Below are 18,738 nucleotides of genomic sequence, written 5' to 3'. Positions count from 1 at the left end.
CGTTTTCCGATTCCGATTCCGATTCCGATTCCGTTTCCGATTTTCCTTGAATACATTCAACAGAAAAACGGATCAAAAAACGCAGCATGCAGTTAAGATTAAAAATCTGAATCGGAATCGGAAGTAAAAACAGATTAAAAAGCGGAATCGGAATCTGAAATGCATGCAGTGTGCAAGAGGCCTCACTCCTATCACGCGAACGACAGTCTGTACACACGCCCGATTTAGCGGGCGAACGACTGAACGACGGGACGTCCGAATGACCTGTCGTTCGTAAAAAAATGGACATGTGTATGGGCCTTTAGCAATGTGGATTAACTAATGTGTACTTTTGGTGGGACTCTAGAACAAGTTTGGGAAACACCGACCTACAATAACCAATCACAGAAAAGCAGAAATTTGGCAGCTGTTTCCTCCACACCTCTCTTTTCTATGTGTGTCTGTAAATCAGCCTCAGATGATGGACTGTGACTGTAGCACACACAACACCACATTGGAATCAGTGACACCACAAAGTCATCCCTTAGCTTTGGACGTATTGATCAAATGCTTTCGTTTTGTTTGGATATTTGACCTTTTCCTTTTAGAATAAGCTAAACATTATATTTAGGCATTATGTACAAAATAATTGCACTTTTGTTTACAATTTACAGCTATTCAACAGATTAAACTTTTCAAACATTTACAATGGCTCAGTTCTCAGCTTTGTACACAGATTTCGGCTCCAGAATTTCCAGTTTCCATGGCACTGATCCAGCAGCAATCTGTACGCACCACGTAGGTGTGCAGTTCCTGTTACAAATAAGGAATTGCATTTTATCACACTCCATCTACATGTCACGTCTGGGTCACACAATTCAGGAGAGTGCAAGCCTTGGAATCACCAGGGGAGATGCCTGCAAGTCCAGTATTGTGATGGAGATTTAAGGAGCTCCGTGGGCTTCTGTACCTTCTTCAGACAGTGTGTCTCTCAAGTCCTCTCATCAGCTCACACTGATCCTTCCCACAAAGCCACATCTGAATGCCCTTGAACATACTGCTTGGCTGGACAATTTTGGAAAAATGTTCATGTTACCAGGCAAAAAGAAATTAAGTGCAGCAGGATATCACCAGGCTTGCAAAGGACACTGCAAAAGAGAAAAAGAAAAAAGAAACACTTACTTTCAGAAATCTTATTTGACTTTGATATATTACCCTAATTTAGCAAAATTATTTTATTGCACCACAAATGAATTTTATGACAGTGCTACTTGGCCATGGAATATGGACATTTGCCCTCCGTTGTATACATAGCTACAGTAGGTTACTATGTACGCTTTGAACAGAACAACCATAATATGCCTTCAAGAAGCCTGAAGGGCCCCTGACGAAATGTAGAGTTTGCTTTCAGTGTAAAACTTTATTGCCCCAGGGCTATGATCCGTCATATTCATGGAGAGGCAAATGCAAAGATCAAGAGGCAAGAGAAAAACTGCCGGCTTGCAGATATTCTGCCTGTGAAGAACAAACATTGTGATCAAGATAAGGAGACACTGCTAGGGTTCTGCACACAATTAAGATATGGTATTTAGTGTCTGAATATGTATCTGAACCAGGAGACTTCTATGGGAGATTGCACTACAGAGATAAGAGGAATACATTGTGTTACAGTGTCAGGAATTTGGAGGTCTGCCCATGATCAAGAGTTTTCCCCTTGCACTGCCACTGACGAAAACCAAAACAACCTGAAGCAGCTGTCAGATATGCTTAGAGGGTCCTGGTGCTGGATCAGTGGGCTCAGGGAAGATGGGGAAGCCTCTGTACTATCTAGAGATTCCCTCTACTGAGGTAGGCATCTAATGTTTACTTTATGCCCCACTTCAGGTTCACTTTAAAGAAATATTTCCCAACACACTATTCTTCTATAACAAAGCTCACAATGAAAACATTTCCCTCCACTCATGTATGGGGAGCTAATAAATAAAGTAGCTATCCAAGGAACCGGCATTGTAGAGGGATTTTACTGTAAATAATATTTATCCCATTGGTGAACCACCACACACAGGCACACCACACAAACACGCACACAAACACACGCACACAAACACACGCACACACACACACTACACACACACCATGCACGCACACCATGCACGCACACACACATACACACACACTACACACACACACCACGCACACACACACACACACACACACACACACCACGCATGCACACCATGCACGCACACACACACACACACACACACACACACACACACACACTACACACACACACACCACGCACACACACACACACACTACACACACCACGTGCACACACTACACACACCACGTGCACACACACACACCACGCATGCACACCACGCACGCACACACACACACACACACACACACTACACACACCACACACACACACACACACACACACACACACCCCACGCATGCACACCACGCACACACACACACACACACTACACACACTACACACACACCACGCACGCACACCACGCACACACACACACACACACACACACACACACACTACACACCACACACACATACACACACACACACACACACACACACACACACACACACACACACACTACACACACACTACACACACACACACACCACACACGCACGCACCACACACGCACGCACACCACGCACACACACACACACACACACACACACACACGCGCGCGCACACACTTCCTCTCACTGTTGAATGCACTGAATGCCAAATTCATAAAAAATAATAATAGTCATTGTTGCTATCTCTGTCACACTATGATGCCTCTTTCGTTTTCTATCTCTCTTGATGTACCGTAGCAGGTGAAGGTAAATCACCCTAGCAAGGAACAGGCACATTTTCCAATCATTTATATCAAACTAATGCATTGTTACTATCAGGTATTTGGACCTTTTGGGGGCTTTTGAGACGTGCTATATTGAAAGCAAAAAGTAAAAACTGGGATAACAATTATTACAAATATTACTGTGACCAAATGAGGGAACATAAAAGCTGAATGATGATTTGTCCAGGCAAAACAAAAATGATATCCTTTTAAACATCATTACCTCGCCAACTTTGATCTGACATAAATATAAAAAATGCCCACAAGAACTAAGAACAAGGACTAAAGCAATGTCTCAGTTATAAATCTTTTTCTAATGCTGCCTCCCAGGGACCAGAGTTCTATATTATTATTATTATATTTATTTATTTATATAGAGCTAACATCTTCTGCAGTGCTTTACAGAGTCCATAGCCATGTCACTGACTGCCCATCAGAAGAGCTTATAATCTATTCACTACCATAGTCATAGTCTAATGTCTGTAGCATAGTCTAAGGCCAATTTGGGGGGGGGGACCAATTAACTTTCTAATATGTTCTTGAAATGTAGGACGCAACTGCAGTGCCCAGGAAGAACATACAAACTCCTTACAGAGTGTCCTGTGCAAACCTGGGGCTGTAGTACTGTAAGGTGAAAGGCTATCTACCATGCCACCAGGCTACCCATCATACCATCTAGGAACACCTTCATGAGTCATTAGGGCAAATATTATTAGGTTTCCATATCACTAGCCAGTCACACAAGGCAACAAATGTCCCTGTCACATGCTAAAGAAGCAACAGCAGTCTGGGCTGTCACGTGACCATGGGCGTCCGCAGAAAATTTTCCAGGGGGGGGCAAAAAGTGGGGAGTTAAAAATTTGGGCTGGTGTTGTGTGGCGCGCTACGCGCGCCAAAAAATGGAGCTACGTCATGCGGCGCGCGTAGCGCGCCGCGCCGAAAAATGGGTGTGGTCATGAACCAGAATGTGGGTGTGGTCGTGGGTGGAGACAAGTTTACATGAACTAAGCAATGGTGGGACATTAGATTAGGACAATGGTGGCGAACCTTTTGGAGGTCGAGTGTCCAAACTGCAAAGTCACTTTACTATCACAAAGTGCCAACAGCAATTTAAACTAAATACAAACGTTTTAACTCATACATGAACATTATGGAAAATTAAGTTGAAAATAAACTGTGAAGATAAACAATTTCATCCATCGTACTCCTGAAAAAAATTATTCATTTTTTTTAGAACCTCCCAGTTTCATTTTCTGTTTTAAAAAGCAGAAAAAGTAGGTTTAATGCTATTGTCTCATATGATGATGATTCAGCTTTTTCCATAGTCTCGCAGTTAGCAATCATGTGACCCCCAACAAGACAAATTCAGCAATCATGAGGCCCCCCCCATCAAGACAAATTCAGCAATCATGAGGCCCCCAACATGACCAACTCAGCAATCATGAGGCCCCCAACAAGACAAATTCAGCAATCATGAGGCCCCCAACAAGACAAATTCAGCAATCATGAGGCCCCCAACAAGACAAATTCAGCAATCTTGAGGCCCCCAACAAATCATGAGGCCCCCAACAAGACAAAGTCAGTAACCATGAGGCCCGCAACAAGACAAATTCAGCAGTCATGAGGCACATAAATAGACAGCTTTTCACATAAATAGGCAGAATGCCCCCTTAATATGTAGACACCTCTCACCTGGCAGCAGTTCCCCAAAATACACTCAATCTGACAGCAGTGGTTCCCCAAAAATAGGTAGCCCCAGGTCTATAGGTGTCCCCAGAATAGGTGGCCAGCGGTATAGATGTCCCCAGAACTGGTAGCCAGGGGTAGAGATGTCCCCAGAACAGGTAGCCAGGGGTATATGTGCCCAGTATATGTAGGCACGGGTATATGTCCCAGTATATGTAGGCAGGGGGTATATGTCCCAGTATATGTAGGCAGGGGTATATGTCCCAGACAGTATATGTAGGCAGGGGTATATGTAGGCAGGGGTATATGTCCCAGACAGTATATGTAGGCAGGGGTATATGTCCCAGACAGTATATGTAGGCAGGGGTATATGTCCCAGACAGTATATGTAGGCAGGGGTATATGTCCCAGACAGTATATGTAGGCAGGGGTATATGTCCCAGACAGTATATGTAGGCAGGGGTATATGTCCCAGTATATGTAGGCAGGGGTATATGTCCCAGACAGTATATGTAGGCAGGGGTATATGTCCCAGACAGTATATGTAGGCAGGGGTATATGTAGGCAGGGGTATATGTCCCAGTATATGTAGGCAGGGGTATATGTCCCAGACAGTATATGTAGGCAGGGGTATATGTCCCAGACAGTATATGTAGGCAGGGGTATATGTCCCAGACAGTATATGTAGGCAGGGGTATATGTCCCAGTATATGTAGGCAGGGGTATATGTCCCGGTATATGTAGCCAGGGGGATATGTCCCCAGAAAAAGTGGCCATGTGTGCAGGAGGAGGGGAGCAGCGGAGAGAAGAGGGAGAGCTATGGGCACTCACCTTAGGGGGCTCTCCCTCCCTCTCTCGCTCTCCCCTCCGGAGTCCGGAATGAAGTGTGCAGCGGCTGGCAGCGGTGGGCGGAACTTACCTCCTCTCGTCGCACGCGCCGGATGGATTAGCCGCTACTCTGGCCTGATCCAGACCAGAGTGCGGCACCAGAACTTCCGGCGCAGGAGCGAGAGGAGGTAAGTTCCGCCCACCGCTGCCAGCCGCTGCACACTTCATTCCGGAGGGGACAGCGAGGGAGAGAGAGACCCCTAAGGTGAGGGAAGGGGGGGGAGACGTCCGCCCTTCCCCACTGTGCCCATAGCGCTCTCTCTCTTCTCTGCGTGTTCCCCTCCTGCTGGCTGCACGGGCACGCGGCCAGGGGGGGGCAGCGGGCGGCCAGGCTCGGGCAGATGCCCGGTTTTGCCATATGTGCGGACGCCCATGCACGTGACTGAAAGTTCTTGACAGCTTTGTAGGTGATTGTAGGGATTTGTCTATGCCATTATTACATTTTATAGGAGAACACTACTAGGGAGGTCACAGGAATTAAGAAGACTCATTTTTATATTGCCCCGAATTCAACTTTAGTGTTTTCCTTATCTGGCAGAGCCAGTAATGAAATTGTAATTCCATATATTCCTTGTCAATTCCTTTTTGCATTTCCCACTCTTTGTAGTCAAGAGAAAAAACATTTATCTAACCCCACAAATCATAATCAGTCAAGCAATCAAGCACATCAAGGCTCTGTGGAATACTATTTCCTTGAAGAGGCTTATCAATCCATCTGGTGGGCACTCAGCCCTAACCAAGCCTGATTAATTATTCATCTTGCCCAAGCAGACTTTGATGCTTGTTGAAACAAGCCCTATAGATGCAGGACATAATTATCTAATCCAAGTACATTACGATTCTGCCCGTTAAGATGTCACAACTCCCAATAATTACTGCTCCACTGAATGTGTAGCGGACAAAGTCCAATGAAATTGTCTTCATATTTAAGGTAGAACTATTTAAGTGTTGGTAAACTTTAGAGTCATGATTACAAGCAACATCTGCGTCTTATAATTCAGTGTACCAGCTTAGACAGCAGTTCCCTACCTGTCAGGAGATACCGTATATATATACTGTATATACAGGATCTTCTCAAAAAATTAGCATATTGTGATAAAGTTCATTATTTTCTGTAATGTACTGATAAACATTAGACTTTCATATATTTTAGATTCAATTACACACAACTGAAGTAGTTCAAGCCTTTTATTGTTTTAATATTGATGATTTTGGCATACAGCTCATGAAAACCCAAATTTCCTATCTCAAAAAATTAGCATATTTCATATAACCAATAAAAGAAAAGTGTTTTTAAAACAAAAAAAAGTCAACCTTCAAATAATTATGTTCAGTTATGCACTCAATACATGGTCGGGAATCCTTTTGCAGAAATGACTGCTTCAATGCGGCGTGGCATGGAGGCAATCAGCCTGTGGCACTGCTCAGGTGTTATGGAGGCCCAGGATGCTTCGATAGCGGCCTTAAGCTCATCCAGAGTGTTGAGTCTTGCGTCTCTCAACTTTCTCTTCACAATATCCCACAGATTCTCTATGGGGTTCAGGTCAGGAGAGTTGGCAGGCCAATTGAGCACAGTAATACCATGGTCAGTAAACCATTTACCAGTGGTTTTGGCACTGTGAGCAGGTGCCAGGTCGTGCTGAAAAATGAAATCTTCATCTCCATAAAGCTTTTCAGCAGATGGAAGCATGAACCCAGTTTTGAACCAAAAACAGCTGCAGAAGCGCCTGACCTGGGCTACAGAGAAGCAGCACTGGACTGTTGCTCAGTGGTCTAAAGTACTTTTTTTGGATGAAAACAACTTTTACATGTCATTCGGAAATCAAGGTCCCAGAGTCTGGAGGAAGACTGGGGAGAGGGAAATGCCAAAATGCCTGAAGTCCAGTGTCAAGTACTCACAGTCAGTGATGGTCTGGGGTGTCATGTCAGCTGCTGGTGTTGGTCCACTGTGTTTTATCAAGGGCAGGGTCAATGCAGCTAGCTATCAGGAGATTTTGGAGCACTTCATGCTTCCATCTGCTGAAAAGCTTTGTGGAGATGAAGATTTCATTTTTCAGCACGACCTGGCACCTGCTCACAGTGCCAAAACCACTGGTAAATGGTTTACTGACCATGGTATTACTGTGCTTATTTGGCCTGCCAACTCTCCTGACCTGAACCCCATAAAGAATCTGTGGGATATTGTGAAGACATAGGCATACAAGCATATCACTTGTTGAATATAAATTCTAAAATAGATGAACATGGAATCACATAGTTATGTGTTTTCCTCAAATGGGTTGACTGATAAAGCTATACAATGAAAGCTACTCTATATGGAGGTCTTTGCTTATCCCCCACACTCCTGGCGTCGCCTCTCAGAGTATGGTGTAGCTATTCCATACAAATTACATAATCAGGCCCCACTGACACTGAAAGAATGCACTCCAAAGAAACTCCTATCGTAAATGTAGGGGACTAATAGCCCAGATATGGAGTTCTCAGTAGGTAGCAGTGCATGCATTCAGCTAGACAAAGGAGGTATATACAAGGTGGATCGTGCTCTATAGTACAAGTGCTGTAATATGAATCTCTGACATGTTTCACCTCACGGCTTTTTCAAAAAGATGCTATACATATTTACAGTAAAAACATATATACAAGTGCGCCCCCCACCAGCAGTATAACCCCCAGCAAAAGCCCCTGTCAGAGCTGGAATAGCTACACCATACTCTGAGAGGCGACGCCAGGAGTGTGGGGGATAAGCAAAGACCTCCATATAGAGTAGCTTTCATTGTATAGCTTTATCAGTCAACCCATTTGAGGAAAACACATAACTATGTGATTCCATGTTCATCTATTTTAGAATTTATATTCAACAAGTGATATGCTTGTATGCCTATGTACTTATAGGGCTTGTCCTTACGGACCCAGTGTGTGGTATATTTTTCCCTGGTACTCTTCTCGGCTAGTGTTTGCGGATATTGTGAAGAGAAAGTTGAGAGACGCAAGACTCAACACTCTGGATGAGCTTAAGGCCGCTATCGAAGCATCCTGATCCTCCATAACACCTGAGCAGTGCCACAGGCTGATTGCCTCCATGCCACGCCGCATTGAAACAGTCATTTCTGCAAAAGGACTCCCGACCAAGTATTGAGTGCATAACTGAACATAATTATTTGAAGGTTGACTTTTTTTGTTTTAAAAACACTTTTCTTTTATTGGTTGGATGAAATATGCTAATTTTTTGAGATAGGAAATTTGGGTTTTCATGAGCTGTATGCCAAAATCATCAATATTAAAACAATAAAAGGCTTGAACTACTTCAGTTGTGTGTAATTGAATCTAAAATATATGAAAGTCTAATGTTTACATTACAGAAAATAATGAACTTTATCACAATATGCTAATTTTTTGAGAAGATCCTGTATATATATATATATATATATATATATATATATATATATATATATATATATATATATATATTTACTGTGTGTGTTTGTGTATTTTATTACACATTCATGTTTTATAAACTTCCCTCTTTTGGTTTAAGTAAGAACATCTGTGATCATTTGTGTATGTTTCGCTGACCTACTTTGTGCATATAAAATCATTTAAACGAGAAAAAATTGACAAGATCAATTTTGATTTCAACTAATTGCTACACTACTGGACTGCCCACATGCTGGCCTGGAGAATAATAGTTAACCCCCATTTTAAACATGGAATTATACATCCTTACTGTCCAGCAATAAGACATAGAAAATGTGCCTGTCAACTAGATGGAGCTTAAAAAACAAAATGGAACCAGCGATTCTAATAGTTAATATTTTCCTGACTCATGATAGTCATGCCGAGAAGAGCTCACGGAGGAGCATGTGATCAGTTTGGTCAGGTGATAGATATGTAAGTCTCTGATTTGCTAGTCATGATAATGTGCGAAATCAGAATGTGATCGCAGCAAATCAAAGCTGTGCAAATCTATCTGCTGATCAAACAAATCCCATGCTTCTCCATGAGTTCTACTAGACATGACCATCACTATTCCTGATGAAAAAAAAAATCCAACTTTAGAAATCTTCCTAATAAAACAATTAATAAATACGTAAATAAGTATACAATTCCTATAAATAAATTATTTTAAAGCAAAACTCATCGACTACCATTTGGCTGGGTGGGAGGAGATGAGGGAAGGTATACTTCCTACACCTACTTGAGAGAGATGGTTCCACAGCAGACATTTATGACCATACTGCTTTTGCTGTTTGGGTCATTGCTTACATCAGATGATCTGTTTAGTAGATTTACCAAAGAAGGCTTCCCCAGGATACCACAGGTAATCTACAAACCAGAAGCTGTAAACCGAAGTGTGGCATAGACATGAGTAATGGATGGCGGACAGTCTCTTCAATCAAGATTATCGATTGCTGGCTGCTGGATACATGTATATCAAGCATACCTGAACTAACCTCCATACCCTCTGCCATTTGTCAGTAGGTGGAGCTCTTCTTATGGATATGGTTAAATATTGTCACAGTGTAGAGCACTGTGGGGAACCCAGGTGATCCTATAAACTAGGACTGATTTATAAATAAAACGTTTTGCTACTAAATTACATCATAGCAAACAATGGTCAGAACTTCTAACAGGTTGGTAAAACTGCACAGTTGTAGTCACACAATACAACCTATTGTAAAAAGTTCTCCCTTCAGGTGTGTTCACACCACCTGGCCACTGTTTCACTGGTCTTTCAGCAGTTCTCACAATGCTTTCAGTTAGGTGAGAGCTGCAGTCTAGCATTTTATACTAACATCTAGCATTTTACACTAACATCTAGTTTTATACTAACATCTAGCATTTTACACTAACATCCAGCATTTTATACTAACATCTAGTTTTAGGGCTCTTTCACACTAAGACGTTGCGTTTCATGCGACGTTAAGGTCGCATAACGTGCCCCTAACGCAACGCATGTTAGTATTGAAGTTGGACGTTATATAGAGCCGCGTTATGCGTCTCTTGATGCGTCCGTGATGCGTACTTTTTGACGCATACTATCGAGCGAAAACGGCGCATGCGGCAACTTTAAAAAAAAAACAGTACTGAGCATGTGCAAACATCCGAACGCAGCCAAATACGAGTATAACGCACAGCACGCTGCACTTTCATTGAACGTGCAGCGTTATACTCCAACACAACATGGGAACTGTGAACAGCCCATTGATTTTTCATTGCTGTGAGTTGGGCTGCGTTACAGGCTGCACTAACGTGCGCCTGTAACATCCCACTGTGAAAGCAGCCTTATACTAACATCTAGCATTGTATACTAACATCTAGTTTTATACTAACATTTAGCATTTTATACTAACATCTAGCATTTTACACTAACATCTAGCATTTTCAGTCTGGAATGTTTGAAGCACAAACAATAGACTTCATATCAAAATCTTCAAAAGTAATATATTTCATTTTTTCTTCATGATTTAATTTTATTACATTAGGCTAGTGTTGCTGGATTGGGTAGGTTTTTCTCTGTCCTTTGACCATAGTAAACTGAGGCCTTTTTCTAAAGGTAAATACTAAGTATGTCATATAAATCTTTCATATTAACATGAAACTATTGTGCATTTATATAACATGCTGTTGTACTTATATATATTGTATAATAATAAATATGAGGGGAGGCTTTGGGTATCAGGTGAGCAGGTATCAGGGGCACAAAGAGGCCCATATATTCACCAGGCTGCAGGTAGATGATAGGCTCATTATATATATATTGTATAATAATAAATATATATGTCACTGTGAGGGGAGGCTTTGGGTATCAGGTGAGCAGGTATCAGGGGCACACAGAGGCCCATATATTCACCAGGCTGCAGGTAGATGATAGGCTCATTTTATATATATATATTGTATAATAATAAATATATATGTCACTGTGAGGGGAAGGCGTTGGGTATCAGGTGAGCAGGTATCAGGGGCACACAGAGGCCCATATATTCACCAGGCTGCAGGTAGATGATAGGCTCATTATATATATTGTATAGTAATAAATATATATGTCACTGTGAGGGGAGGTGTTGGGTATCAGGTGAGTAGGTATCAGGGGCACACAGAGGCCCATATATTCACCTGGCTGCAGGTAGATAATAGGCTCGTTATATATATTGTATAGTAATAAATATATATGTCACTTTGAGGGGAGGTGTTGGGTATAAGGTGAGTAGGTATCAGGGGCACACAGAGGCCCATATATTCACCTGGCTGCAGGTAGATGATAGGCTCATTATATATATTGTATAATAATAAATATATATGTCACTGTGAGGGGAGGCGTTGGGTATCAGGTGAGCAGGTATCAGGGGCACACAGAGGCCCATATATTTACCTGGCTGCAGGTAGATGATAGGCTCATTAAGTGAAAAAAAATTCGAAAGTACATGTGGACGGGTCCGGCAAACAAATAAATTTACGTACAAAAAACAGGCACTGCTCTACACCACTCTGGGCACTCTACACCAGCATAACCCGCTGCCAGGGGTGTAACTACAGATCATGGGACCCGCCACTAAAACTTTCATGGGGCCCCCCAATGTTCAAACCCTTTTCCTTGCCTTCCCCTGGTGACCCTCAAGGGTTTCGGGCCCATGTTGCAAAGGTCATAAAACAAGTGTGGATATAATAATCATCACACCATAACCAGTGTAGCTGCAAAAACACCTGATCTGAAGGATGGACCCCTTTATCATAGGGAGTGAAGTAGTAGTGGGGGCCCCCTTACAACTCTGGGCCCCCCTGCGGTCACAGGGGCTGCTCCCTTGTAGTTACGCCCCTGGCCGCTCTTATACCAGCTCCAATCATAGAGCTTAACATCTGAGCGCACACAGGATGTCCTTCCCTACATACCATGTATGGAGTGGAGTGGAGAGCGGTGGGACAGTTACTTCTTTCATGGGGTGGGTGAGGTTTATGCTGGCACACCCTGTAATGACCCTGGCATATAATCCACCACCTACCATCGTATAGCCATGAGGAAGAGTGACTGCTTGTATGATTGGGAGATGTGAGCATGGCACAGGCACTACTCTGTAGCATTAGATTGCATTACCAGGTCCATTGTTCCGTTATATGCCCTGTGTATGTTTTTATGGGGGACACTTCTAGATGGTTATGACCACACACAGTGATTTTATAAAGGGGCATTGTAGCATTTGTAACCAACAAAGATAATGGTTTTATAAGAAAACATTGTGCAGCCAGTGGTTTACATTATATAACCCATTCTGCTGACTACATTAGCTAGAATGAAAAAGGAAAGAGAGAGAAGGCAGGTGGATTATTCCCACACAAGGTATTGGTTCTCAGTGGTAATCTGATTTTACAGCAAGGCAGTATACTAACATCTAGCATTTTCAGTCTGGATTGTTTGGAGCGCAAATTACATGGTAAATACGAAATATTCAAAAGAAATACCCTATTTCATTTTTTCTTCATACATTTTTTAAACTAGTAACAGAAATAACAAACACATAACCAATATTAATTTCCCTTATAAGCAATTGTAGTAATAAAAATATGGAGGATGCCATTGTGTGCCTCACCCTGGAAATGCTATTCCTAATTTTTAAGGCGATCTTTTTGGCTTTCTGTATTTTCAGTGTCAATGGACCAGGTTAGCCTCCATATTTCTTTTTGTACATGCTTCCCTATAGCCTCATGCACATGTACGAGGACTAGCGCCCACAAGGATCATGGAGGTCGAATACCATACAGATATGTTGCTAGCCTGCAGGCTAGTGGCGTATTCTGTTTTTATGGAGAGGGGAGGAAGGAAGACGACGCAGTGCAAGACGGAGTAGCATGGAGCAGGAAGTATAAGAAGGACACCAATAGCCTCATCCTGCGCTTGGATGACATAACCCAGCAGGCTGCATCTCTAGCTGATACATGTAGGCCACTGATCCCTGTTTGAAAAATGCGCTTCCAACATATTCCTCACTACTTCTACATATTTCGTTTCTTACTTTCTTCCTAGTGTGTACTCTTTATCATCACTATTCAGATTTTATCAGCACATCAGAACATAAGTGCCAAGCACTAGCTAATGAGGAGTCAGGACAAGCATGTGAACCCTGGGTAAAAGAAGCTGACCTTACCTGTTTGCTGGAAGACATGTTTGTTAACGTGCTTAAGCTGCCGGTATCCGTGACAACCATTGCTGAGGGAAAGCGGGATGTGTGTGAATACTGGGGAGGTTCCTGTTTGTGTACATACACTGTGGATATCAGCAGACAAATGAACAACATGTCAGCTTATTCAGCAACACAGTCAAACAACCAAATTAAAACACATAAGTAAAAAGCGACACAAATATACGGATACACTGATTGATGCAAACAAATCATAATAGTAATAATGTCTTATGAGTGCAGTTTCAGTGAGAAGCTAAAGTTCAGTTTTCTAAGCTGCTTTCCACTGACTAGAAAAGGAAAGCTCTTTGGTAGTAACTATGGCTCATTCTTATTTATTTACTCGGTTGATGTATTCATAACTTAGGAAGAGGAAGGTAAAGAGTAGAAGGCCTCCCACTGCAGAGGGGAAAAAAGAAGATTCAACCTACCAAAACACTACTCTAATGAACAAGATTATCTTTCTTAGTATCACTGTATACATAATCATATCACTGACTGTCCCTCAGTGGAGCTCCCAACTTAAAGGGGAACTTCAGCCTAAACAAACATACTGTCATCAAGTTACATTAGTTATGTTAATTAGAATAGATAGGTAATATAATCTCTTACCCTCCCTGTTTTAAAAGAACAGGCAAATGTTTGTGATTCATGGGGGCTGCAATCTTTGTCATGGGGGCAGCCATCTTTTTGGTTGAAAGGAGGTGACAAGGAGCAGGAGACAAAGTTCCAACTGCCCTGTGTCCTGATTACCCCTCCCAGCTGCACACACTAGGCTTCAAATGTCAAATTCAAAATGTAAAAAAAAAATAAAAAATTGCACCAAAACAGCAGAACGAGAACAACAACATCAGAAATCCTATCATGCTTTGCACAGCATCCGGGGGAAAAAGCCCGGGCAGTTTTCTTCTGTGCGTCTAAAAATGAGGCTTGTATAAGAGAAACAAAGTTCTGATGCTGTGAAACTGTTGAAGAAACACCAAGCCTTTTCAGTGCTGCTGAGTTGATTTTTAGTCCGGAGGTTCACTTTAAAGTGAACCTCCAGACTAAAAATCTATTCAGCAGCACTGCAAAGGCTTGTTGATTCAGTTGAACAGTTTCATAGCATCAGAACTTTGTTTTTCTTACCCAAGCCTCATTTTTAGCTGCACAGAAGCTAAGCTCCGCCCCATCAAAGAAATCTGCCCAGGCATTTTTCCCCTGATGCTGTGCAAAACATGATGGGATTTCTGATGTTGTTGTTCTCGTTGCCTAGCAGCTGGGAGGGGTAATCAGGACACAGGACAGTTGGAACTGTGTCTCATGCTCCTTGTCACCTCCTTCCAACCAAAAATCCATACCTACACTTTCAACCAAAAAGATGGCTTCCGCCATGAACGCACAAACATTTGCCTTTTCTTTTAAAACAGCATGGGTAAGAGATTATATTACCTATCTATTTTAATTAACATAACTAATGTAACTTAATGACAGTGTGTTTGTTTAGGCTGAAGTTCCTCTTTAAAGTGACACTGAAGTGAAAAAAACTTATAATATAATAAATTGTATGTGTAGTACAAATAATTGATAGAATATTAGAAGCAAAGAAAAGACTCTCATAATTTGTTTTCCGTTATACAGCTGTTTTTCTATAACATTGCATCATTCTCTAATATTTACAAATTACACTCTGTATTGTAAATGATGAAACAGAGCAGAGCTAATGAAATTACACTTTGAACTTCCTGGCAGAAAAACCTTAAACAAGAAACAGTGAGAGACAAGTTGAGATAAGAGCTTCAGAAAATGTCTATCACAGTTATAGGGCCTGATCTATTAGCATGTTCTCAGGGATCTCCAGTTCAGATAGAATAAGGGATGTACCACACCTAGACTGGAGCTTTTAAAAACTGTCTGCTATTATGTGGTAAAATATTGCAGCCCCTGCCTCATACTGAAGGTGTACACACACACACACACGTACTGAATCAAACTCAATCCCTCGAGCGACAGCTCTGGGCCCAATGCTGAACAGACACGTTGCTAGCCATCAGGCTGGTTATGCATTCTGTTGCTATGGAGAATGGGCAAAGTGACAATGCACAGCACACGATGGAAGAAGGAACAGTGGACTTAGCTGGCACTTTAGAAGATGATCTGACAGTTCAGACAGAACTGACTGAAACTATTCAGCTCTATTAAAACCCAACCCTGGCAGCAAAATTGCCCCCACAAACTGTATCCACTTGAGCAGGTCTAAACTGCTAATGGCTTTTTAAGATTGATTCACAAAACCAGTTTAATGAATTATCTCCCCTTAACTATTCTTCATCTTGGGGTTTATTCAATAAATGTATTTTATGAACTATTGCATCTTACTTATTATTCTTCATCTCTGGTATGAGGAGGAGAGATAATTTGTGAGATAAACAAGGGGAAACTGAATAAAAAAGGAAAAATAAATAATGAGTTAGGTAACCTGAAGTGAAAAGGATATGGCGGCTACCATATTTTTTTCCTTTTAAACAATACCAGTTTCCTGGTTGTCTTGAAGATCCTCTGCCGCTAATACTTTCAGCCATGGACTCTGAACAAGCATGCAGATTAGATGTTTCTGACAAAAATCTGACAAGATTAGCTGCATGCTTGTTCCGGGTATGTGTTGAGACTACTGCAGCCGAAGATCAGCAGTACTGTCAGGAAATTAGTAATGTTCAAAAAGAAATAAATATGGCAGCCTCCATTTACCTTTAACTTCAGGTTCCCTTTAAGATGGATAAGGGCAGATAAATTCTGTGTTAAGAGAGATAAGTCATGAGTTAAAGGACCATTAGCGCAAAACAATTGGTAAATTTAACATACTTGTGCTTGCCTACATATAAAGGTGGCCATACATGGTACAATTTTTCAATTAGATAATTTAGTTCGATTATTCTGTTAGATCGAATATAAAGATTTTTCCAGCATGTCTGATAATTTTTCACGAAAAAACGGGATAATCGTTCGAATTTCTTGATCGAAAAAAAAAATATTTTCAACTTTCATTCAATTCGATCATTTAGATCGAATAAACGGGAAAATCTAACGTTTTTATTGTATCGTGTATGGGCACCATAAGACAGATCTTTCTCCGACAGTAAATTGTGCTGTACATTTCTTTTTCCTTATGTTGTGTCATTAACAATAGGTAGTAAAACTCTAAAAGCTCTGACAGGTTTTGGACAAGTTCATCTACATATGAAATTAGTAATTTACAATGCATTTTACTCTGGGACAATATGTATGAAAACATGTGCACATTCATTTTTACATTTGTTTACAATATTGTCCCTTTAAGAGAGATAAGGATACATAAATCATGAGTTAAAACGAATAAGGACCCTTATTCAATCGACTTTTTCTTTTTCTCCTATCAGATTATTGTTCATCTTCTTTTTAAAATAACTTTTCATTATCACTCCAATTGAAAAAGTACCAAAAAACAGGTGATAAGAACTGTCAAAATGTTTTTTCTCATTCGCTGATGGCTTAAAAGTCATTTTATTAAAAGGTGTAAAAAATATTATCAAGGAAAAAACTTAGGAGAAAAAGTTAGGACATTGTGGCCCATATGCAACTGACTTTTTCTTCTGAGTTTTCTCCTAGGTGATATTTTCAAACTTGTCAATAAAATGCCATTTAAACCACCAGCAAGCAAGAAAATACATAAAATAGTTTTGATAGCACTTTTCCATCTACTTTTTAGTACGTTTTAATCTCTTGAGGACTGCAGGGCTAAACCCCCCTAGTTACCAGGCCATTTTTAGTAAAACACAACACAGCACACAAGTGATTCCCCCCCCCCCCCTTTTCTCCCCACCAACAGAGCTCTCTGGTGGTGGGGTCTGATCGCTTTATAAATATTATTGTTGGCGTGTTTTAAAAAAAAACCTGTTCCTTTACATCCCTTCCCTCCCTCCCTCCCTCCCCACAGCCAGCCAATTACGGAGATCGGCTGTCATAGGCTTCTGCCTATGACAGCCGATCGCTCTCTTGTCCCCCAGGGGGGCAGCCGTGTGACACGGCTGTCCCCAGTACAGCGCTGCTGCCGATTGCAGCGCTGTACATAGAAATAGACGGCGATCACGCCGTCTAACAGTCTCCCGAGCGGCAATAGCCGCTCAAAGACTAAAGCCGGGGAGGAGCTCCGCCCCCCAAGCAGGAGATGCACGCGCATACTGCGCACGATCTCCTGCATTAGCTGGCAACGGAACTTTACACCAAACGGCTGGGGCTGCCGCCGCGGCGTAACGCTGTGGGAAAGAGGTTAAATTGCAGAGTGCTGAAAAGTTTTTTTTTAAATAGAAGATAAAAAATTATCTCCTAGGAGAAAATTCAGGAGAAAAAGTTAATTGCTTAAGGGCCATGAACTAGGACAGATGAGAAGAGATGGGTCCTGAGTAAAGATAGAAAAGAATAAATGATGAGATAAAAAGGAATAGATCATTCCTAATTTCTATGAATCTCCCCCTTTTCTAAAAAAAAAAAACAAAAAAAAACAAAAAAAATAAACCCAAAACAGTTTTTCCACATTTTCCAAAGGAAAAAATGTCACTCAATATAAGTTGCTCCTGATTCATTTGTGGTACATTCAGTTTTACTTTACATGCTTTCTTTTAATACTTTTTTCTTATTGGGTGCTCAATATGTTTTACATAGATTAGGTGAAAACAGATAAAGTGAGATAATTTATGAGAAATGTTTTGTGAACCAATTTTTTTGCTACTTAAAATGTAATTGTTTGCAGAGTTGCCAAGTGGTCTGGCTCCCATTCACTTACATTTGGATAACCGCACATCCTTATGCAACTGAATGACAACCAGACAAGTGTGAGCTGTAATGCTAGGAACACATGATAAGATTTTCTGGCAGATTTACTGTCAGATTGATTAATTCCAACATGTCCGATCTGATTTCCGATCGTTTTCCCTTCACGTCTATGGAAAATCAGATCGGACATGTTGGAAAGAATCGAACTGACAGTAAATCTGCCAGAAAATCTTGTCATATTTACCTAGCATAAGACCTAATTAGTAGGTACAGTTAGCGAGGATATATATATATATATATATATATATATACACACAGGTATATATATACTGTATATGATCTCT

The 18,738-nt window shown here is 41.3% G+C and overlaps 1 protein-coding gene across 1 annotated transcript in view; it reads right to left on the bottom strand.

The window, feature by feature from the left end:
- Positions 1–575: 575 nt before the first annotated feature.
- HNF1B (HNF1 homeobox B) overlaps positions 576–18,738 on the bottom strand; it is a 110,804-nt gene continuing 92,641 nt past the window's right edge. The window contains exons 8-9 of the mRNA XM_068269375.1: positions 13,574–13,692; positions 576–1,127 (exon numbers count right to left, since the gene is read on the bottom strand). Coding sequence (XP_068125476.1) covers positions 1,107–1,127; positions 13,574–13,692 — 140 coding nt within the window. The 3' untranslated portion in view covers positions 576–1,106. The remainder of the gene's footprint in view (positions 1,128–13,573; positions 13,693–18,738) is intronic.

Source organism: Hyperolius riggenbachi, chromosome 2 (genome assembly GCF_040937935.1).
Source record: "Hyperolius riggenbachi isolate aHypRig1 chromosome 2, aHypRig1.pri, whole genome shotgun sequence".
Classification (NCBI taxonomy): Eukaryota; Metazoa; Chordata; class Amphibia; order Anura; family Hyperoliidae; genus Hyperolius; species Hyperolius riggenbachi.
This window is presented reverse-complemented; position numbering and strand designations above follow the sequence as displayed.